General features: G+C 36.4%; 1 protein-coding gene across 3 annotated transcripts in view; it reads right to left on the reverse strand.

Moving 5' to 3' along the window:
• Positions 1-24,473, reverse strand: part of LOC107722873 (zinc finger protein GLI2-like) — an 89,479-nt gene extending 65,006 nt beyond the window's left edge. The window contains exons 1-2 of one of the 3 annotated variants that reach the window (XM_016531369.1): positions 24,368-24,473; positions 10,028-10,152 (exon numbers count right to left, since the gene is read on the reverse strand). In XM_016531369.1, coding sequence (XP_016386855.1) covers positions 10,028-10,145 — 118 coding nt within the window. In that variant the 5' untranslated portion in view covers positions 10,146-10,152; positions 24,368-24,473. The other 2 variants (XM_016531368.1, XM_016531370.1) reach the window with 2 other exon arrangements.
• Positions 24,474-25,213: the final 740 nt, after the last annotated feature.

Here is a 25,213-nt window from a genome sequence, read left to right on the forward strand (position 1 = left end):
ACCTAACATGGCAAGCCCCACATAAGGCTTAAAATTTCTTCTTACAAACGAAGAAAAGTGCACAGCAGACATTTCTGATTTTTCCCCTTACCTTTTTAGACAATCTTCTCTTTGAACGAACTTTGGTTTCTTCAGAGTTTTAGTCTAAAAGGAAAGGTTCTGTCATCATTTACTCACTCTCATATGACTTTCTTCTGTAGAACATAAAATTTTATGTTTTCATGACTGAACATCACTGTTTTCCATGCAATTACAATAAATTAATTTTCAAAAAGATTGCAAAAGCACGTTAGTGGTAAATATGCTATATTGTAACCAGAATGAATTTTCAGTTTAACTTTGTTATTCACAAAAACATTCTAGCTCTACTTGACTCATTCATCGAGAGTTGCAAGTTCGAGAGAGAAGTAGCTGTCTGGTTTGTGAACGAATCTTTCTTGTGAGTCACATCTTTTTAGTGAATCAATCGATCTGGTTAACAAGATTAGTGTGAGTGATTTATTCATGAATCAAACTGATTTGGTTCACAAGTTCAAATAACTGACTCAATGATTAACTTGCAGTAACGGGAGGGGAAGACTATTAGAGAATAAAGACTCACATTGCAGTCAGTTTCTAAACTGGAATTTAGCATATGAGCTTGTTGTGGACCACTTTTTTTATGGTCCTTTGCATCTTAAAGTTTGAAAGCTTCAGCCACCATTTCTTGTAATTGCACTGAAAAAGAGCAACCAAGATCCAATTATAAGAACATCATTCAGTTTTGACAGACTGATGACAGAATTTTTATTTTTGGAAAATATATTGCATTAATATATTGATTATATTCCATTTGTGGACCTTTTCACTCAAAAGATTATCAGTACTACCTGTAAGAACATTTTACCTGTATGAGACTGAGGTTAAGTACTTGCTCAAGGTTACTTGGTTATCCAAAGCAACTTGCTGGAAGGTACAATGAGAGCAGCAATGGGATCTCAGTGCCTCTGTGTTCTTGGGTTACAACAACTTGTACTTGGACTCAATGTTAGTAAGTTAGTAGTCCAGCTCCATCAGTAGGTAACCGCCATCCTTATCAAAGGCACAAAGAAGACAGCATAGAATTGTGTTGATACAGTACTTGCTTGAATCAGTTTGCCAAACTATCCAAGTATGCGTCATTGAATGGTGAAAGGAGCTGCATCATGCTTCTGTGTGACTGTATGTCCACCAGCGGTCGGAGGATTCCTCTGTTTGTTATCACTTGACCGACTGCATTTACACAGTCAACCCCCGCTGCTTATTTTGCTGGTCGCACAGTTTACTATAGCGCGTCTAGGCCGTGTCCTTGGAGCGTGTCCAGTAATGACTACTACTGTCGCCCCCCCTCCGTCTGTCTTCAACGCAGGACAACCTGCTGACACACCAACCGCCAATCTGTGGGAATTTTTTTCCTGGAAAGCAGCATATTACAGAGGCTCTGCAGCTGTGCATTTAACTGTAGTAATAAATACGCTTCTAGATATTATATTTAACATACATTTCTGTGCAGACCTCCTACAACGCTGAGCATTCTGAAAAAACTAGTTGAATGCTTCTTGATCTGCTTGATAAAGGCTTGAAGAGTGCTAACTGACACTTTGCTAAGCTCCGCCCCTCTTGGTTACCGTTGCTAAAGCTTCTCACAGTCAACTGAATGGAAAGAAGCCTCATCTGGTAGCAATTACAAGTTACAACATTAGTGTAAGAGGAACCTTTTTTTATTTTTACATTTTTTGTAAAAAGAGCATACTCACTATAGTACTGTTCCTGTAGGGAAATTTTTGTTTTTATGTTAAGGGAAATAAATAAATGCCTAATACTGAATTTTCTACTTTTTTATATAAATGAAATGAACTAAAATTTACAATAATAATGACATTTTAAAGGCTACAAGTACATTTATTTATTATAAAATTATAACATACAATATAGAAAAAAGTACATTGAATAATTTAATAACACTATTCAATGTTCTTTTTAGGAACTGTATGATCTAATATTGTACATTGTAATGTTGTAATGTAAAAAAAAGGGCAATAACTGATAAACACCTGATATTAAAATATGCTATTTTATATAAATGGAAAAAAAAAATAATAATAAAATCCACTTTAAAAATTAATTTAAAATACTTTAAATGCATTCAGTCATCACACAATTATGAAAACTAATTTTACAAAGATTACAGTTAACAATGTTATTAAATTATTTGTTGTTAAACAATAACTTTAAATGAGGTATTTTAATGTAAAAATAGAGAAAATAACTATGCACAATTAAATATCAATCAAATACCAACAAATATGATACAGAATATTTTGTGCATCTCTAAAAAGAATGCATCATTACAAATCCTTAAAAAGGGCTTTTTGTATCATTAAGCAACTACAAAAACAGCTTGCACATTCTTTTTGTACTGTAAATGATGAAGGAGTGTCATGAAGTGAATATTGTCTTTGTTTATCCTCCGTAGATGTCTGGAAGACTTCAGACATTCTCTTCCTGTCATGCTTCACTGGGCTGCGGGTCTGGCTCAGGACTGTGTGTGGGTAGAGGTTCACGCCCTGTTTTCATTAACGACAGTCCAGATGTGTCTGTTCACTGGACACTACATTTCACCGCATTCTCCCTGAGCCCAAACCAGATACCCTGTACATATATATATATATATATATATATATATACATGTGTTGAATGTAAGGGAAATGTCATTTTGGAATTTCTGTGGTTTAATGTGATATTGTTGTTCATGTATGTTCATGATGAAATTTTCTTTTATTGTTGTAATTAATTTATAGCATTAACAAGATGACCCGTTGAATTCATTTTGGGAGCGATGACTGATTGAATGTATTTTTAGTCCAGTGCCTGCATATAAGATTAGTATTGACCAAGTTCAGAGGCTTTCATATGTGGATCAACTTACTATGTTGTGTATTTTCAACAGTTTCAATATGAAAAATAACTTTTATATTGATTCAATGGATTTATTGCATTTTGAAAAAAAATAAAAAATAAAAAACGTGTCATGGATTTATTGCATTTTGGGAGGGAAATAATACAATTTTATAATAAATCTTTGAAAATCAAAATCTGGATTTGAATTTTTTATGTTATTACAACCTAAAGATGCTATGTGAAAGTTTGAAACAGAAAATAGTGGTTTTCATCTTGCCACTTTCTTGGTAAAGAAAACACATTTTTACTCAAATTAATCAAAATGGATTTATAGCGTTTTGGAACCAAACTCTTCATATATAGATACCCTGATCTTTCATTCACAGTAAAGGGGCCACCAAAACACCTGTGTGAGAGCGAGTCTCCACAGCCTTTGAATCCACACAAGGAAACATAAAAAGGACGGAATTATCTCAGAGTTTGAAGTTAGGACTAAACGGTGCATGCTGGGAATGGCACGCTATTAAAAAAAAAGGAGAAAAAAGGAGGCAGAGAGGAATAGGGAACGAGCAGGGGAGTGGGCTAATCCCCCGAGGCATCCATATATTGCTCCTTACTCGTCTCCCACTGCTTGTAAACGGCCTGGAATGTAACATGTTGTCTTTGGACCCCGTGTGTGTAGATGTCTCCAGTATGGAGAGATTTATGTGCGCAGACGTTGCCTAAAGCTCCCTCTTTTTGACTTTTAACAAGGGGCTTTGAAGCAAGGGTAGAGCCTTCCAGCATTAAAGTAATATCAGAGGCACATTCTTTCATTTCTTAGTCAGTTATGCATTGTATCTTTGTGTGGCGGCTGTATCTTTGTCAACGCGTTATGTCTGGCAGATACAACATCTGAGAAATGGGTCAAAATGAGTTTGTCTTTGCCCTTGTAATAGTCAATCTTCTCTCGCGCGAAGTTTGCGATGCATAAGAGCGCATTTTAAAAGAAGCAGTACTTTCATTGCACTTTAAATATTCCTCAGAACTCTGATGTTAACAGTATACATATAGTATTCTTTATTTTCAAGCACACTAATGTTCGAAATACACCAGACATTTTTAACATCAAACTGTCGAAAAGTAAAAAGACTAAAACCCATGTGACCGAACTCAACAAACTCAAAAAAGGGATAAGTGCACTGGACTTCCTCTTTCCAGTCTCGTTCCGTATGTAGGGCACAACTTCTCTGACTTTTACTTTCTTTAATGAGTGTGGAAGGGAACGGAGCTACTTCTTCAACTTCTTGATCGGAATCTCATGTTTTTCAAGTAGATTTTATGCCACAATCAAATGCCTGTGGACTCTCCGAAAAAACAAAATCAAGACATCCCCCTACTTTCACTTACCATATCTAATCTTTAAATCCCCTTTTGGGGCTGGTCAGTCCCCCATGTGAAATTTAAGATGAGGAGAGCAGGGGGATCTTGGAAAGCCATTTACTTAGCTGTTTATAAAAGCCACATGAAGGAAACTTTGCACAAATCCCCTTAACCGCTGGTGAAAGAGCTTGTTTCCACACGGACCGAATGAGCAGCGAGTACAAGAGCGCGACTGGAAGCGAACAAAATGGAAAAAAATATGAAGCAAACTATGCACTGACAGCAATAAAATGATCTCTTCGTTTTTCTTGCCAAGGTAGGATCGAGGCTAGGTGCTTTTATACCGTTTTGGTCACCTTTTGGGAAGCCGAAATGAAAGTATTTCCCACTCTAAAATGATATCAATCTTCTGCAAAGACTGCAGTCTGTTCCAGATAGTGGGCGGTCATACATCTGACAGGAAGAAAAATTAGACTCAGTCAATAGGCCTTCCTGTAAGCTGCCTGCATGACTTCTCGGGTGTCGGGCAATGGTGGGGTCAGTATTGACTGAGATAGTTTCAAAACCAATACAAAGAGTAACTATTTGTTTCATGCACTAAATTTGAAGGGTTTGCGCTAGTTTAGTTCATGGCAGCGTTATGACACGGTCAATGGTTGTAGCATGATGACCAAACATTACTGAGTAAAGCCGGCTGCACACTGGACGAAAAGCACAGCAACTCTGGACAGCTTTGTTCTCAAGTTCAAGGCGGCAGTCCAAAAAAGGGAATCTAATCACCATACAGGCCAAAGTTCACTTCAGGAATGAACAAAGTAGTATCCGTGAGAGGCACAGAGTAATGACTTGAATTTCAACACAAAACGTTGTCGTAAAGCTAAAAACAATTAAGTCGTATAAGCTACTTTTTACAATAAGTTGTTTTTTCATCATTTTGGAGAATTTTAATTTTTAATATAACATTGTGTGTTCCACACAAAAAAGAACAGTCACAACACTTACTATACTTCTAAGACATTACAAATCGGTATATGTAAGACAAAAAACCTACAACACCAATATAAATGTGGCCTGCTCATGCTATCCTGTCAGAGATCCCCTTTCTCTGGACCAGAAAACCCACTGCAGCGGAAGGGCCTCATTTAGAGAAACAGAAAGGCAAGGCAGAGGGGAAAAAAAGAAAATAAATCCCTTTCTCAGGAAGATTAGTGGCTGTCCCTTTAGAGTGGGCTGTGGATGGAGCAGCTTTTTAAGCCACATTTTTCTCTGCCAGTGGCTTGACCCCTGGTGCGTTGCCTCTCTCCCCTGGGCTGCCCGCTGTACTGCTCTCTGCTCCTCCCACCCAGCCTCCCTACCCATTCTTCACCGTCTCTACGGAGACCTACTCAGGAGGGATAAAGAAATACCTCTTTTTCTCTGACATGGTGCTGGAGACCAATCTAGAACCGCTCTGTGATTTCACTAATGTAAAAAAGGTGATTCTGGGCTGGAAAAATCAACTCCGCCTGCTTATATTGAACCAGGAACTATATTGAACTTATATTGAAGCTAGAAGATAACATCTTGAAAAATGTATCACTGTTTACACAAAAATATTAACCAGCACAACAGTTTTCATCATAAATAAGAAAAAATGTTACTTGAGCACCAAATCAGCATATTTGAATATTTTCTGAAGGATCATGTGACAATGAACACTGGAGTAACGGCTGCTGACAATTCAGCTTTGCCATCACAGGAATAAATTACATGTTAAAATATATTAAAATAGAAAACGATTATTTAAATTTTTCATGATATTAATGTTTTTGTTGTATTGTGATCAAATAAATGCAGCCAAGCGAACTGACTTGCGTCGGGATCATGTCAGGACAAATTAAATTTGAGAACACTGGTTTAAAATTTGGCCTGCACTGGTGGGAAAGAATGTGTTGTGGTTGGAGGAATTTCTTTGCAGATTTTCCTTTGAAACACTGACACCTTTCCTCATTCCTGCTCTGTATCATGCACCTACACCGAGCACACATTGTTTCGAGGTACTTAACAAAAGTTGGACCGTGCAGCTAATAAATCCTGCAGATCCCCTGTAACCACTAAACTGACCTCAATAAAACAAATTCTGCACCATAAAAGTCTGAACAAAAGCTTTAAATAGACATAAAAGTGAGACGAAACAAAAGGTATTGAATAGCTCAGAAATGCTTTAAATAAGTTGAGCCCTGCTCCTGGAGATCTATCGCCCTGCAGGATTCAGATCTTCTAACTCTAGTCAACCACACTTGAATCAGAGAATCCAAGTCTTCAGATTCATTGGCAATTACAGGCAGGGTTTAAAATAAACCATGCAGAGAGGCAGATCTCCAGAGACAGGACTGAGTGCATGTGGGTAACTGTCCAAATGTTTTTGCAGAAGAACTAAGAAATTCTTCATATATTGCTGCATTTGTTGAATTAATTAATTGCTTTTCAGAGTTTAAGGGTTAGTATCCGTCATTTTGTTCCTTATGTTGTCCCAAACCTGTATGACTGACATTCTTCTGTTGAACACAAAAGCAGACTTTTTTAAGGAATGCACTTTCAGTGCATTTTTTCAGTGCAATTACAATAAAATAGGGACGGGAGCTTTCAGGATTCAAAAATGACTCAAAAGCACCATTTAAGTTGGTCATACAATATTGTGCACTATATTTCATGCCTTCTGCATTCAAAATGAAATGTATCTTTTACAAAATGGACTGTTAAATGCTCATAGATGTACAGGATGTACATGAGTCAGTAAGTTGGAGAAACTCAAGAAAAGGTTAGGTATGATTTGAATTATTAGTCTTCATATTAGACTAATAATAATAATTTGTTCAAGAATTGGACATCGATACATATTTCATGAACAAGTTAAGGAGAGCTAGATTTTAATCAGTGAACAACGAACTAAATTTTCATTCGTATGGACCATTTAAATTATAATATTTGAAGCCTAAAAGCTTCAGTACCCATTCATTGTAAATTCATGTTTATGTAAAGAAAATAACCAGGGCATTTTTTAAATTTGATTTATTTTTGTTTCAAGGAAGAAAGAAAGTCAAATGTCAGGAATGGCATCAGGGTGAGTAAGTGACAGAATTAAAATTTCTTTGGTGAATCATTCCTTTCATACTTGGTTTACAGTCTACTGATGTGCTATCGGACAATACATACACACATACAATAATATATGCATAATTAATGCACATATTTGTTGATTTATTCATGTTATATGGGTATGAAGCAACACAGAATTGCAGTGTCAACAATAACCAGAATGTATTATGAAAAAATGTGATCATAATATCAAAGACGACTCTCAAAAAATCATTTTCTTTATTTCTCTGGCAGGCCAACAAACTCTGTTGGTGTCACCAAACACTTTTAAAATATGTCATACAATGAAAAACTACATTACCATCTCAGCACAGACCCCGGCGGCCAAAAACCATGATGCTAACAAGCTCAGACAGCCATGATTAGTAATACATATCTTCTAGTCTCCAGTGGTGAGAACAAGGTCCTTCACTATCATTGAGGTTTGCATTCAAAAGCCTTCATACTAGCCAAAAACCAACAAACAACAAAACACAAAATAAATTACTATTCCTTGAGTATTTCCTGTTATCATACTTTTCAGGTTTCTAAATATGCAAACAAACTCTTTTAACATTCATTAAACCCACAACATCATACACCGAGACAAAATATAACACCCTTCCAAAGACCGGGCACACCGATGCCCTATTTCTCCTTTTGTCTTAAACAATTTATGATCATTGCTTTCTCATGGCAGGCCACCAAACCCCTCATTAAACAGTAAGATGCCATAATATGAGCAGGTCATTAGCATTTCAAAGGTCTTTCACCATCTTCATGTTTGTCAGATGGACAGCGCAGTCCACTGCTCTCCCTGAAGCTTTAAGAAATTTATAACATTTATACTCTGGAGGTAAGAACAAGGTCTTTCAACCTAGTTAGAGAAGGGTTTTCATCACACATTCACTGACATATTTTAAACATGTACAGCCTCTCGTCCATTCTCTTCACTCTTTCCTTCGCATCTTTGAGTCAACAAGTGATACATAAGCAAACCGGACTGATATGCAATATATTTACATATATGTATCTCAGACAATTATGAACACGTCTTTTGCGTAACCTAGGGTGTTAAAGGTATAGTTCACCCAAAAATTTAAATTCTGTCATTAATTGCTCACCCTGTCGTCCAAACCCGTAAGACCTTCATTCATCTTCAGAACACAAATTAAGATATTTTTGATGAAATCAGAGAGCTTTCTGACCCTCCATAGACAGCAGTGCAACTGATACGTTCAAGGTACGGTAGTAAACTAAGAAAGGTAGTACGGACATTGTTAAATAATCCATGTGACATCAGTGTTTCAACCTTCATTCTATGAATATGAGAACTTTTCGGAACGCTGGCTCCTGCGTCAGCAGCACCACGCCAATGCATCACAGTACTCTTGTAAACGTGCGTCGAAGACTGAGAAATTGTTAAATAAAGTTGTTATTTTTGTTTTCTTTGCACACAAAAAGTATTCTCGTAGCTTCATAAAATGAAAGTTGAACCACTGATGTCACATGGACTATTTTAACGATGTCCTTACTACCTTTCTGGGCCTTGAACGTGTCAGTTGCACTGCTGTCTATGGAGGGTCAGAAAGCTTTCGGATTTCATCAAAAATATCTTCATTTGTGTTCTGAAGATGAATGAAGGTCTTACGGGTTTGGACGACATGAGGGTGAGTAATTAATGACAGAATTTTTGGGTGAACTAACCCTTTAATTCTAATTGAAAATTAACTTTTTTTTTATTTTTTATTGAAAATAAACGTATCTTTGCAAAATGTCAAAATTACTTTTAATTATCATTTTAAATATTTTTAATATCAACAACAATTTAAACTACTAGGCATATCAAATTTAATAATAATAACGATTTCTAAAACAGTGTAGTTATTGTTAACTAAAACTAAATATCAAATATAAATATTAAATGAAAAACCTAAATAAAAATTACAAAATGCTGTCAAGTTTAGGCTAAAGTACCAAAATTAAAACAAAATAAAAGGCAATCTAAAATATATTAAATCTAAATAGAAGACATATATAATGATAAATGCACAAAACTAAAATTAAAACAGAAAATATCAAAATAAAAGCTAATTAAAATATTAATTATATTGTAATAGCTTGAATAGTACTAAAATAACACTGTTCTAAACAGGTTCTCAAACACCCCTGTCAATGGAGTTTGCAGCCCAATGCTGTAGTTTCGGCATCTACCACCAGGGGCTAAATGAGTTGTGCTAACAAGCTAAACCTGGACGGACAACTTAAAGGGGTGGTTGACTGGTTTTTTTATAGGCTTGATTGTGTTGATGGGGTGCAGTCTAACATGTGTTAATGCTTCGTTTGTTAAAAAACACATTATTTTTCACATAGACGATATCTCCGTTTGCATTGAACTTTCAGCTTCGTAACTTTGCAGATATTGTTTATGATCAAACAGCAACATTACACACTAACTAACATTAAAAAAGTGAAATCGCAATCAACCACCCCTTTAAACAAACAGAAAAAAAGCGCCACAAACACTTGGTAAGTCAAACTATAAATGGTCTTTACACAATAAACCGGAATAGGAAAGAAAGTAATTTAAAGGTGCATTGCCTAATTTTTTTTTTTTCGTTTACCGTACCTCGGGATGCTGTGGTCGGTGAGGGCTTTTTGGGAAGGTCTGAGAAACTTCTACCATCCAGGCCTGACCCCTTGCATTCCTTCTTTTCTGTGGTGGTGGTGGGACTCGTGGTCTCCATGATGAGCCTGAAAGACAAAAACAACAACTGCGTTATTTGAGCTTTAATCGTGCCAGCCACAGAAACAGATAAAACATGCAACAAACAAAATAGGTAGCAGACAAAAAGAGGTGTCACAACTGGACATTGACAATATTATTACTTCCCTCCAAAGCTCTAAAAATGCATAAAATCTTCCAGATGGCAGTCGGAGGGTTTGACTGAAACGTTTCCATTATATAAACTACAATTCTAAAGAAAAAGCCTTCACATCCCTCTGCCCTGTCTCATGGCTTGTCTGTTTATTTTGAGAGCTTAGAGGAGCCGTTGTAGAAATGCCATGTTACCAGAAGAGACAAAGCAGAGAGCGTGCGGAGAACCTCCTCTATGGCAGCTCTGTCAGAGCGCTCGAGTGCCTGTGCTGAAGGCAGATGACTTGGCAGCACGCCGCTTGTTTAACTTTGTGTAACCTACAAGATTATCCTTGGTTCAGAGCAAACAGCGAGCGGTTTAGGATTGAAAAGAGGTCCAAACTGAGGCCATTCAGTCTCTGATTGTGGCTGCCCATGTTGTTTGTTCTTCAGCAAATGAACAAGTATGTATGCAAAGCATGATGTACTCAGAATTAGTTTAAATAAATAGGGCAACAATCATTTTCACATCAACACTCATATTATGTAACACATAGTTAAACAACTAAATGTTGAATAGATCGAAGAGCTGGGTGATTAATCAAATTTTGGTTTGATTTAGACTTACATTACGAAGATTATGAAAACAAGATAATCAAGATAAAAGATTATTGTGCAGCATTCTGTTTTGCATTGATCAGAACCTCTATAATTGTTTAATAGATTTTAGTAGCTTGTGGAAGTACACTACTGTTGATCTTATTCAAATTCAATCTTATTTAAATTTATATAATTATTTATTATTTTATGTATTTGTTATTTTTTATTCCTTTTACTCAATTTTTACTTTTACTTTTTAGTTGAATTTGTTGAATGGACAGGGAAGGTTTCTTTTTCTTTTCCAAAGTCAATGAGTAATTGTGATAAATAATCCTGATCTCAATATTGACCAAAATTATCACATTTTTGCCATAATCAACAAGCTATTTGGCAGCCCATTCCCCTTCAAATTAAAAATCAAAATAAGGGAAATTGGGGAAAAAAACAACTGAGATAAAGAACACACACTGTCATACACTTTATATTTTCCTTCTCAAAAAAACCCCCCAAACAAACAAACAAACAAAAAACACCTGCATTTTTCATACCACAAGCACAGATTAGGGAAAATAACTAGCATATTAGTGTGCTGCAAAAGGAAAATTATGCATGCAAACTAAATGATGCTTTATTTTTGACCTTTTGAATGTTGTTTCTACATGCAAATCCAAAATATAATTTTCTTATGTTCAGCATCCTGTAAGAGTACCTGTGGCCACATTCATCAGCCTTTTCTTGTGCCAGACAAACATCCCTTTGCCAAGGTAAGCCGATTAGAGGTGGACTGTTGGAGTTGGCCAGCATCTGTCTCAGTGCTTGTTAGCCAAGAGGGTACATTTGCCATCCTGTCTCACTGACACCTCTTCATACTTTCCTTTGGAGATGTAAGTAAAGGAGATGCATCCTAATGTTGCTTGTGAAGTCAGTGTTGTCATCAAATGTACACAGGCCAATTATAACAACTGGGACATTTCTATATGTCTCTTATGGAAACCACCTTCCAGGACTTAAGGTTTTTCTTGTTCCATATCATTAGCACGATTGTTAAAAGAGAATGTTAAATGAACTGAATCACTTTTGATGACATTAGTCAAACACAAACATGCTATTACTGGCACTGGTCACCTTCTTTTGCCAGTAACAAGTATTACTGCAGCCAAATCTGCCTTGGAATCGACACACAGTAACAATGACTCATAAATACCTGTCAAAGATGATAATTAATTATTTCAACGTTATTATAACATGCATCAGACAATTTCTTGTTACCGATATCTAGAGAGCAAAGCCAATATAATATATAACTGATTATAAATAAACAAACAAACCATTACTGCCATTCAAAAATTTGGGGTCGGTGCAATTTTTTTTTTAATGTTTTTGAAAGAAGTCTGTTATGCTCACCAAGGCTGCATTTATTTTATCAAAAAATACAGTAAAACTAAAGTATTTTTACAAATTGCACAAATTCACAAATTACAAACTGTTTTCTATTTTAAAATGTATTTCTTATGTAACATTTCTTACTATTATCAATGTTAAAAACAGCTGTGCTGCTTTCATAATTAAATGATAATTTTTTCAGAATTATTTGATAAATAGAAAGTTCAAAAGAACCACATTTATTCAAAATAGAAATCTTATGTAACATTATAAACGTCTTTACCGTCACTTTTGATCATTTTAAAGGGGTCACATGATGCGATTTCAAGTTTTCCTTTCTCTTTGGAGTGTTACAAGCTGTTTGTGAATAGATAAGATCCCTAAAGTTGCAAAGACTAAAGTCTCAAACCCAAAGAGATATTCTTTATAAAAGTTAGCCCTCCTAAAACGCCTCGTTTAGACACGCCCCCACATGTCTACGTCACTGTGTGGGAAGATTTGCATAACACCGCCCAAATGTATACGCAAAGAATGAAGGCGTAACTTTGATTCTCGCTGAAGTATTGTTGCCGCCGCCACCGCCATGTCGTGGAGATGCGGTGTTTCGTTGTGAAAGCGAAACTACTTTGTTTGGCCTTCCAAAAGAGGACACAACTAGAAATCAGTGGTTAAGTTGTATTTACAAGGACTGTTTCCTGTGAGAGTAGCCTACAATGCCGGTGTTCCGTTGAATTCAGTTCCCCTGTTTCCCCTTCGGGGGGCATGCTGACCCTATACAGTCTATGATGCTGACAAATAATGCTGACATGACAGAGGGGTGTGAGACCACGTAGGCTTGTGGGCTAATCCTCCATAGCCGCCCCCTACCGCATTACCCCACCTACTGCTGGGCCAGAAAGTTCAGTCGTGACCGTTCACAAAATCCCCCCTTTGAACACTCCTGCTCACGGATTGACCGTGTAGACCACCTTAACAAATTCTCCGTCACAGATAATGATTAGAGCTGAACAATTCTACAAAAGTATGCTGTAAGGGAAGAGCCGTAGGAGGACATTTGATTCACTTTATACTTGTTGTAAATTTGATTTCCTTCCAGCCAATAGTTTGACAAAGGCAGGTGAAGTCAAGCAATTAAAACTGGACACAATCCCCTTTATCTTCACAACTTTCCCTCCATTTTCAGGAATGCAATTACACCGACTACTTAACACCAGCAATTATGTGGACTCCCAAAGTGTGAAAAGTGTTTTTCTTCCAGGAAGCTCCATGAACTTTTCTTAATTTTTTTCCCTGAATACATGACAGGCAGCTTTGACGGCTTCTTTCAGTGCCTGTAATCAGTCTGAAAGGAAGCAACAGGTGTGAAAAAAACCATCCACCCCACAGGACTGGGAGGGTGAAAAAAAGGACAGGTCGACAAAACCCAGAGATAATGAGAGAGAAAACCCTGTGGCCCTTCTGCGCAATCAAATGGATGCTGAAGAAACACCATGTACCATCTTATACAGCTGAACATTTTCTATCAATAAGTGACGAGTGCAATTCTAGAAGCACATGCTTCTATTCAACACTCCGATAGCATTATAAGCTCTTAGCAGAAAAACAAACCACAGGATAGATACATAAGTAAACAGCTAAATTAACAAATAAACACTTTCTGTATGCTAATGACATGAGCATGTTTGGTTTGGAGCCTCATTCCTTTTCAACTGTGTTACGGCTTGCCTCACACAACACAATGGAAAACAAACTTCCTCTTACTTGAAGATCTCTCTAGTCTTCTTTGGCATCTTATCTTTTGCATTAAACCATGCTGAGCGGTCATAAATGCAAGTGTGAATTATATTCAAAATAACTCATTTCTAAGTGATTAGACAAGATTGTTTCCTTATACTTAATCTTAATTGTGTGTTCAGTGTCCGTTTGCATGTGGAAAGTGCCATCTTGTTATCCAGGAACATGGATAACTTTACAAACATGAAGTGCATATAATGTCATGAGGTCAACAGGGTCAGGAAAGTGAATCTAAAATGGTTATCAATTATAAATTACTAATTGCTTTCTCTATATTATATTGGGATCACTTACTTCCACTGAGCCATAATTACATCACTTTTGAGTAATGACTTTAACACACTACAACACTTTTCCATTATATCATTTAAATTAATTCATTTTTTAAAAGAAATTAATGATTTGATTTTAGCAAGGATGCATTAAATTGTTCAAAAGTGATAGTAACAGACATTTATAATGTTACAAATGATTTCCATTTCAAATAATGCTCTAAAAATATATCAGTTTCCACAAACCTAAGCAGCACAACTGTTAACATTGATAATAAAAGATGTTTCTTGAGCATTCAGCTCTGCTTTTTCATTACAGGAATAAATAACATTTTGAAAACAAATTAAAATACAAAACACTTATTTTAAATCGTAATAATATTTCACAGTATTGCTGTTTTTACTGTATTTTTGATCAAATGAAAGCAGTTTTTGGTGAGCATATGAGACGTTACAAAAAAAACTTTTTTTTCTTTTTTTTTAAATCTTACCGACACAAACTTTTGAATGGTAGTATAGTTTGTTTAATTTTTATTGTGTTTGATTGTTAAAACAAAAAATATTTGTTGTTTGTCTCAATAAATTGTGTTATAAATACAGTGGTTAAATGTAAACATTTTTTTCTATTGCTTTTTGTTTTAAAAAAGGTTATAAAAAATGTCAATAATTATCGATACCGAACGATATGAAACATTATATCGTTGATAAATTTTTTAGCTATATCGCCCAGCCCTAATTAGAACAATAACTGTGTTTTTATGACTGATAGACAATACAGTATATCTTGCAGTAAAAATTGCTAAATTATGATGATTTTAGTAACACTTTTTTTTATTATTATTGTAAAATGTTATCAAATAATGCATGCAACATTTTAAAAAATCTGAAAAAAAAAAATTGGGAATACTGTTCAGTAAATTTTTACCTACAGTCAAGTCAATCTTGGTCATTTAAAGTTAAAATGCTTTTTACAAACAATATTGTATGCCATTCTAACACACCCAATGAAGCCTTACCATTGAAGTATGACGCTAAATTCACCATTTTCTAAACTAAATGTGCTTGCATTCTTGCTCTCCACTGTTTAAATGCCAAGAAAATCATTTTCCTTTGATGTTTACTGTTCATAATTATCAACCCACATGAAAGATCTTGTTATTTCTGGAATATAATAATGCTGCACATACTCAATGAAGCAATCAGAATCTCTCACTATTGACCTTCATAACAACCATGAATATGAATGAGCACAGAAGTCAGATGTTTCAGAGCAAAGCAGCAGAACTACAACATCCTCCTCTGAACACTGACAGACCTGATGAGTTGGCATGCAGATATACCCCGCTGACCAGCAAGGAAAACGTCTCAAAGACCAAAGGATGACCTTACCCATCCCCCCAACCCCTAAACCCCTGCATATATGCAATATCCTGTGGTTGATCTCTTTGTCCTCCTAAAAATCTGAAACAGATGTTGACTTTACAACCAAGTCTATCGTTTCAGAAAGCGTCTCAGCGAGGGTCAAAGCGAAGCTCTGTTGAGTGTGCTGAGAATGTAGTTGTATATGTTTGTGCACCTAATTAAATCGTTATGAGAGCTGTGTTTATACTGCAAGTGTTTATAAATAAGGTGAGGCTTACTGAGAGGATACTTTAACAGAGTGTAGTGCAGCTGTTGCGTGTCACATCACAGATCTCAGGAAAGAATTTGCTCTCTCTGTACACCATTTGCTCGGGTCACTAAACCAAATGGGTAGTTAGCGCTCTCTCGCTACAGGCCCAGCTGTCATCCCTCCGTCTGTCCTCCCAGAAAGCAACAGACACAAATGTTAATTACACGCTTGTGAAGGCAATTATAGTTGTGGTGTAATGTAGTTTCAACGTAATTAGCAGCTAACTTACTGAATGGGACGTATTTTATTGTACAGTTTGGCTCGGCAGCTTGAGGGTGTTCTGTATCATTACGGGTAAATATCATTTAGGCTAAGGAAATATTACGAATGCCAACTGCACAACCAGCACATGGCTGTTTTCGTGATTATGCATGTTTTTAAACAGCCAATGTATTTTAACAATGGTTAAAATTCTTTTTTTTTTTTTCAATTGGTCAATAACTATGGAGGCCTAAACCTGCAGAAATTAAAATAAATAAAGAAATGACTTCACAAAACAAATACAATCCTAAATGAAGTACTCATTTGATTTTTGTATTACTTTCCCTTCATTAAATATGTTCTGTGTTTATTTTAAACTTTATATTCTTCTTAACTTTCATTTTTTATTTGAACTTTTTATTCTTTTACTTATATTTCATTTATTTATTTATTTTTATTTACATATTCATAAAAAAAAATCCCATAAATATTCAGTCTAAATAAATAAATAAATAAATAAAATCCCTGTGGTGCATGACCTCAAGCGTGTTTTGCTTTTATAAAATTGCAAAAAAAAGCAATATGATAAAATACAGAAATGTTCAATTTATTATTTATTTATTAATATTATATGAATTAAATGTATTGTTTAATTTGAATAAATAACGTGAACAAACAATTCTTAATTAATTATCAGAAATGTTCAATTTGTTATTTATTTATTCATATTATTTGAATTAAATGTATTGTTTAATTTTATTTTATTTTCAGAATAAAAAAGCAAGCAATATAGTTCATTAGCCTAACTGTAGACTGTTTATGGTTGCAGTGATCATAGATTTATCAGCATTTATTTCATCTATCAGCAATTAGCACACCTCGTCTGAACAGAATCTAGAGCTAGAACTATTATCAGAAATGTTCCATTTGTTATTTATTTATTCATATTATTTGAATTAAATGTATTGTTTAATTTAATTTTATTTTCAGAATAAAAAAGCAAGCAATATAGTTCATTAGCCTAACTGTAGACTGTTTATGGTTGCAGTGATCATAGATTTATCAGCATTTATTTCATCTATCAGCAATTAGCACACCTCGTCTGAACAGAATCTAGAGCTAGAACTATCCAATTTATCATTTCACTGTTTGGTTTATGAGCTACATGCACAATCCTATCTTGAAAATATCAGTCCATCATTCTCCTATATAAAGTCATCCCTGAACCCTGAGGTCCACGCATCTCCTCAGTTCAAAGTGTGAGGCTTCTCTGTTATCTTGGTCTTTCTGATGATTTCTTCATGGTGTCGGCATGTGTGAGCCTATTTTACAGCTTTTTTGTTGTTGTCTGTTTTGCAAGTCAGTGGTCTGTCAGCTGTGCAGGGGTCCGGAGGGTGGAGACACACTGGTATCTGTAACGTGTGATGGTGTTTGTGTGGATTCCTAAATTTACCAGCTGCTTTACACCCTGACACTTCGTCCATCTGTGAGTTGGCTGTGATAACCTGCTGGCCAATTAGAGACCTATAGTTTATTGTCAGCACTATTATAAATATCAATTTGAAATGTCAGGCAAAAATACAGTTTCTGTCATCATTTACTCACCCTCATGTTACTCCAAACCTTTTTTCTCATAAGCTATTATGCTTATAAGAACAACAGGTTATAGTGGCCAGGAGCTGTCAAGCTCCAAAACTACAAAAAGGATGATAAAAGAGGTCCAAACAAAGGTTTTCTGAAGCCATACAATAGAGCGCTTGAAGGATGACGAAATTGTGTAGGCCATTCCGTAAGTTTGCATCACTCTGGTTCCCTTCACAAAAAGCCAACAGGACTTTTCTATTGGCTTTTGGATTACTGCAGAAAATAGGCTCTGTGACCAACAAAAGTTTATGGTTCTTCCACGTTTTGATCATCAATGTAACCTTCACAAATGAACACAACTTTTATGAATTTTGAAGCCTAAATAAAAATCGCCAGACGTACTGTAAAAAGCTAAAGCTATCCTACGAACAAATTACACCACCGTCGAATGATTTCAATGTTACCACCACTAAGCTTCTGACAAATCTTATGATCCTTATTTAAAATCTACAAGCTGGAAAGTTTGAGTTGGAATAGTTTGAATGAGCGCAAGCACAAACAATATCCCAGACAACCTCTGTAATCCCATTTAGCCACTTGTTAGCAATGGCCTTTTTCAAGACACAAAAATGCTTAATAAAAATCATGAGCGTGGAAATACTGATGTATTTTATGTCGCTGTGAAAATATCCTGAGCTTATGTTAACCACAGACCTTATTTCAACCATGTAACCAATAACCCATTATTGATGCTCACTCGTTTCCAGCTTTTAGGATTCACTGCTTCAGCACTCTATTGTTTTGAGTATAGAATAGACCAAATCTGAAAATTGCTATGCACAAAATAATGACAGTAGTTTCCCTTTTCATGAATGTTTCTAATCTTCGAGACGCTCACTGTTCTAAAGGTCCCAATGTGGGGAGTCATATATTTAAGCTACACCGGGAATTGCGAGATGATGACAGGGACACACATGATCCTTATCCAGCACAGCGTAGTCAGAGAATTCCACAGCGAGCGCGGCGTTCAGGGAGAGGCCAGGAGCGGGAGTGGACATGCGTTTCGGGGGAACAGAGCGGGCTGATTGCTAAAGCTTACCACATGGCTTCTCCTTGCTCAACACATCCAGCTCGTCTTCCAGTCTGTTGGAAAGGAGTCTGTGGCCTGGCGGGGATTCAGCGCTCCTCTTTGGATCTCCCTGCTCATCCTATGGAACGCAATGAGACTGATCTATCTGCCCACTCCATTCCTGGCAAGTCTGGTCAGGAGCTGGGAGGCCGCCTGATAAATCACAACTCCCTTGCATCGACTTCTCCGTTTCCAATAACTCCGGAAACAGAAGACTACCTCGGCGAACCGCCGGTGGCCTCTGCAATTCAGACTCGGTTTCTGCATCCGATTAGCTCTGACAACAAACACTTGGAACAGTGTGCTATTATTTGAGCCCGTGACAGTGAGAGGGTAAACTGCGACTGTGAAGATGATACAATAACTGTAACAACGATACAGGCAGCCGCTGTGAAGAGGTTCCCATAATGGAGAACTGGATAGCCCGTCGGCAGCCCTTCAGGAATTAATTAACTAGCACATCAAAGGTAACCCTCAGAGGCCACAGTGTCACACGGCACTTTGATTTAACGCTGGCTGTTGACTTAATAGTAAGCTGCACATAAGGCCTATCCTGACACACACACAGGTTTATATTCTTTCCTCCCTTGTTGAGAAGCATATCAAGTAAAACTTCTACCAACTCAGTGGTTCACAAACTTTTCAGGATAAGTACCACCTTTGATCAAAAAAAATAAAATAATTCAAGACAGTGATGGGATTTGTAAAGAATTTATCGATTCCTGTACTGGTTTTTTTTATTCATATGAACAATTCCAGTTCCTTAACAGCTTCATCAATGATTCTTTTAGTAGCTTCAAGAAGTATTCCGAAAAAATAAATGTAATTCCACTGATAAATAGTGAGATAATTTCAGTAATAAATGTATAAAAAACACACTTTAATTGAGTTGTCTCAGAATTTTAAGACAGCACAAATATAATAACTGGCCTGAATATTTAATAACAACACTAAATAAATACAAAAAAAGCAAAAACATATTTAATTTAACTAGTGTTGCTTTCGTCAACGAACAAATTATGACTAAATATCGTCGTCAACGAACCTTTATCACGTGACGAAAACGAGCCGAGACGCAACGTAAATGCTGGTCATGTGACGATGACTATAATTAAATGTATAATGCAATATTGTTGACGAATAAAAACGGACTAACCCAACATTTGGGTTAAAAATTTAATGTAAAAATTTAACCCAACGGTTGGGTTAGTCCATATTTGACCCAAAGTTGGGTTGAAACAACCCAGCATTTTTAGAGTGCAATCAGTAACAACACTGATTAGTAAGCAGTGTGTGCTTGATTTACTAAAAGGAATTGACTGATTAGTCAATCATTTTTGGGAATCAGTCCACACTAACTGCACTTTATGTTTCTGGTTCACTAACAAGAACATACTAATTAGAGTCATCTGATTGGGAATCGATCTACACCGTTTACACAATTTACTAAGAAGTAGTATTGATTCAGAGTCACTTGCTTGAGAATTGGGCTACACTAGTTGCACTACATGTTCTTTCGAGAATTGAACTACAATGTTCACAATCTGTATAACAAGTATAATGTATATTTGTATTCTTTTGACTTTTTTAGTGCAAGAATATCAGTGTGGTGCATGGACTTTGATTGCTCCTGTATAACATTTAATATAGATCATACATTAGAAATAACATTGAAAAAGCTTAATTATTCCAAAGGGAAAAAGGACTATATTGAGTCGTGGGAAACTCCTATGCAGTTTGAGAACCACTGAACTCATTCGTACCGTTTTCTATACATATAATTCCCAGTACCACAGCTTGTTTTAATGTTCTATGGATATTCCAACGTACTCAGCTGTCACTACACCTCATCTAAAATTCAAATACAGACTTGTAATTTTGGTTGAGTATGATGTTTATTCATGGTCAGCTAATAAAATAAATTTAGGTCCGTCCTCCGCATACTGTGTCTGGAGGTTTGCATGAATCACAGGTGGACGTGTGGTTTGGGAAACGTTAGCCGTTCACTGTGTTTAGAGTCACAGCTATGGCAAGTCAAATATAACTTAATGTAAACAGTATACATTTCAACTGTTCATTTTCCAGCTGTTCTTTAAACGGTGGCCCGCCAGCCCACAGCACAAAGGAAATGAAAGAGTGCACGTATGAGAGCGAAAAAAAATGCAAAGGAGAACAAAGAAGAAGGTTTACAACTTAACAGGCCTCAGAGGAAGGTGAACAGCGTTCTTGCCCATGTACTTTCTTTACCCGCGCACATGAGCATGCATTACACCAACAACCTTTTCCAAATCCATTGGGATCTGGAATTCATATAAAATGCATTGATGCACTATTAAAAATAACACATATGGTGAGTCTCCAGCATATGTAAAAGATCAACTAGTCCCTCAAAACGAAAACTTGCTATTTCTTCTGAGGCACTAGGACTCTTTGTAATGGGCCTTATTTCCTTTAAGCTTTTCAAAAGTTGCCAATGACTAATGAGGTCAATCAATCAAACTCTGGCCTTTCGCTGATTTTGCCATATGCTATTTAATGGCTTTGTAAAGCGGAAGACGTAACTCGGGGGAGAAGAATTGTTAAATAAATTGTGTTATTTTTGTTTTCTTTGCACTCAAAAAGTATTCTTGTAGCTTCGCAAAACTGAAGTTGAGCCACTGATGTCACATGGACTGTTTTACCGATGTCCTTACTACGTTTCTGGACTTGGGAACATTTCAGTTGCATTGCTGTCTATGCAGGGTCTGAGAGCGCTCACATTTCATCAAAAATATCTTAAATTGTGTTCCGAAGATGAACGAAGGTCTTATGGGTTTGGAACAACATGAGGGTGAGTAATTAATGACAGAATTTTCATTTTGGGGTGAACTAACCCTTTAACAATGATGCTCTGCTAGTTGCATGACAGAAAGAGGGAGAAAAAAAAACTGAAGGACCCCCATCCACACTCATAAACCGGATGTGATGTGATCCTAATTAACCCCAGACACTTGTGAGAGAATGAGGCAGATGTCTGGAGAGGTGTCCGACACCAGCTACTAAAATGCAGGGATTGTCCCGTGTCCTACGGGCCAAAGCCAAGGAGATGGGTTTCAAAGAACAGCCTTTGAGAAGGCAAATGAATGTAAGCAGCTACCACTTCTCACATCTCTGTTTTCTCACCACACTGCCCTCATCTTCAATTCAGAACGACACTAGAAACACGGCACACAAACTTGAAACACAGCTGTCTTTCACAGCACTTTTAATGGCTATTAAAGTCTTATCAATTCACTTTGAGGCACAAGTGTACTTCAGGCACTCTTGCTTGGCGATAAAGAGATTCAAGGTCTTGCCACAGTGTTGACCAAGATATAAAGTCTAGGTCTAGTTCAGCTCTTTGAGATTCCAAAGAGTTACACCTTTTTAACTTGAGAATTAATTTAGTTTGCTGAGGATGTACAATAAAATAACTGCATTTGTATTCTCAAGAATATGACAATGATTAAAACATGTAAAAAAAAATCTTTACAAAAATGTCCTTGATGTTTTCCATCCTAACAGCAGAGGTATTTCTAAAACTTTTTCCTTCAATGTCATCACATTGTCTTGTCTTGTCTCGTCCTTGGCCGGTGAATGTGCAACGTCAGACCCCCTTTATGAGCATTTGTTAAAATCTCCCGCGGAATTCCAAGGCTGAACAGCCCTGATTTAGGCAGCAGGACAAGAGGGAAATGTGTGAAAATGTGCAGAGCTGCAAGGAAGGGAAGATGAAAGTGACACGGTCGACCCATGTTTCAGAAGCTGATGACCGTAGCCCAAACCAGGCTGAATAATCTGAATGCACCATCATTTTTTTTCTTTTTGAATCCTTTCACTCGCTTTGCCTCTGACTGCTGGCGCTTCTCATTCTACACAATGGTAAATTCACTAAGACCTTTTATTCTTATGCTAATGCTCTCAACTGGGCATCACATTAAATTTAACACATGCACACACTTTTCTGTTTTTCAGGAAAACAAGGCACACTCTTGCCGTACTTTTTTGCCAATCCTTTAAACACACAAAGTGAAACTTAGATAATACCTAAATTCTTTGCAGCATTTTTTGTATAAAGTGGCAACTAGTTAACCTACTTGAGCTTGTGTTCCAACAGAAAAACCAAAGAAAAGCCAAATAAATGTTGTGCTTGGTAAATTATAGACATAATATATATTTTTAAATCTTCTTTGGGAACTTACTTGAACAAACTAACTATGCATGGCATTTACAAACAGACTACATTTTAAGGGAACAGCCGGGAACTGTTTATTATTGAGAACCGGTTACATTTTTCTAAACCAGAACTGAATTATTTTAATGACGTTCGGTTCACCAAAATTGCTTTCTACAGTTCTATGCCTTCACTCAATCTTAAACATACAGCCTACAGTAGCCTGATTGCCAACGACTCTTATGAACCGGTTCTTTTGAAGTGAATCAAAATCATAGTCTGATCCTGAACGAATAACTCATGATTTAAAAACAAACAACGCGATAAGTGAGGTTTGATTCCCGAACAAATAACAGTTGTGAGCTTATAAATCAGTCGGTTACTTAATCAATCTGATTCACTTTCTAAACCACACTTTTGCCGTGTTTGGACTCGAAATAAATAAGCTATTAAGGCTACTGATGTACTGATATGTTGTATACAAGGCTAAAGAAACTTAAATCTGAGTAGTTAAGCGCCAACGTAGAAGTTATAAACATTGCATATAGGCTATTTGGATTGCATAAGTCTGTTTGGGATTTCTTATATCCAGATCTCAGATCATCAAGTCATTTGGCGGCAGACTGCGGAGAATGGCATTCAGTAGCCTAAAAAAAACTAAACGAATCTTTAAGAACCGGAACCGTTCAGAAGAATCTGAATCGAAAATGGAATCGACAAATTCTTTACGATTCCCATCCCTACCTAGGACACTTGACAAAAGTTTGAGATTGCTCAAGTCGAAGTCATTAAATATAGCTACTATGAAAAGTAAACTGCTAAATCATGTCAACATGGCTATAGCACATGACACGTTCCAATACAGCAAGTTTATGTCGCGACATTTAAAACAATTGAGAGATAAAATGAAATGGAAACTGTTCCCATGAAAGCTGCACGCACACTGTGTTTGCTAACCTAAGAGTAAATCATAACGAAATACATATTTACCTGTTTTGATGCTGTAAAGTTAGTCAGTTGCTCAGTTGTCCAGCGTGCATCCGAAAAACAACGTTGTTGTACTTAAAACAAAAATGCTAAAAGTGCCTTGGTTTCTGTCACGAAACTCCATCAGCGAATTATTTTGTTTTGCAAATGTTTAAGGAAAAACTACATCATGCGCGGACGACGAAGCGCTACAGTTGCATCTCGCAAACTTTGACGATCCATCATCACGCGACTTCAAACGACTGTAGTTACTCGAACATTAAAAAGTAATTTAGCCGTCAACACGACAGAAATGTACCCCAAGCAAGTTTGCTGAATCGTCAGATGTGATGTGCGGTGGGAGATCTGTTGGCGTGATTTGTTTTCAATCCGATCTGCCCTCCTCTATCTTCACTTCTCCCCCCAGTTCTTTGAGTTTTGGGCCACTCTCTTCACCAGATGGGCCGGGTTACATCAAACCAAAGGTAGTGGAAGCTTAAGAGGAGTTTGCTTTCAAGTTTCACTGGAGATTTGCAAAACCTTTGCATAAGAATATTTTATATGGTTCTGAGTGACTCTTTGAGCAGTTTAAGGTTTGTTGAAATAACACTTCTTTCTTTCTTTCTTTCTTTCTTTCTTTCTTTCTTTCTTTTAAATAGGCAACTTTATAGGCTATTCATATAGCCTACCTCGTGTGTTATTAACTCATAATTTACACTGTCAAAATATTATCCCAACATTTTTTCCTGCCTATTTCACTTTTCCACTTTTTCCACTCAAAATTTCCTAATCATTTTTTAAAATTAAAAATAGTCTAAAAGTGCAATAAACTGTACATTGTGACTGATTTATAAATATATAAATAAATAAATAAATAAAAAGTTTGGCACAAAATCCTTCACTGACTTTTACATTAAATGTTCCCTTCTGGTGGAATGACCTGCCCAACTCAGTCCGAGCAGCTGAGTCCTTAGCCATCTTCAAGAATCGGCTAAAAACACATCCCTTCCATTTTTATTTGACCCTCTAACTCTAGCACTCTCTATTCTATTCTTTAAAAAAAAAAACTTGACCTGTTTAGACTTGCACTCTATTCATTTACTAACTGCTTGTTTTCTTTAAAAAAAAAAAAAAACTAGGCCTACTACTAAACTACACTAGCTTC

Source organism: Sinocyclocheilus rhinocerous, unplaced genomic scaffold (genome assembly GCF_001515625.1).
Source record: "Sinocyclocheilus rhinocerous isolate Xijiao unplaced genomic scaffold, SAMN03320098_v1.1 scaffold2529, whole genome shotgun sequence".
NCBI lineage: Eukaryota > Metazoa > Chordata > Actinopteri > Cypriniformes > Cyprinidae > Sinocyclocheilus > Sinocyclocheilus rhinocerous.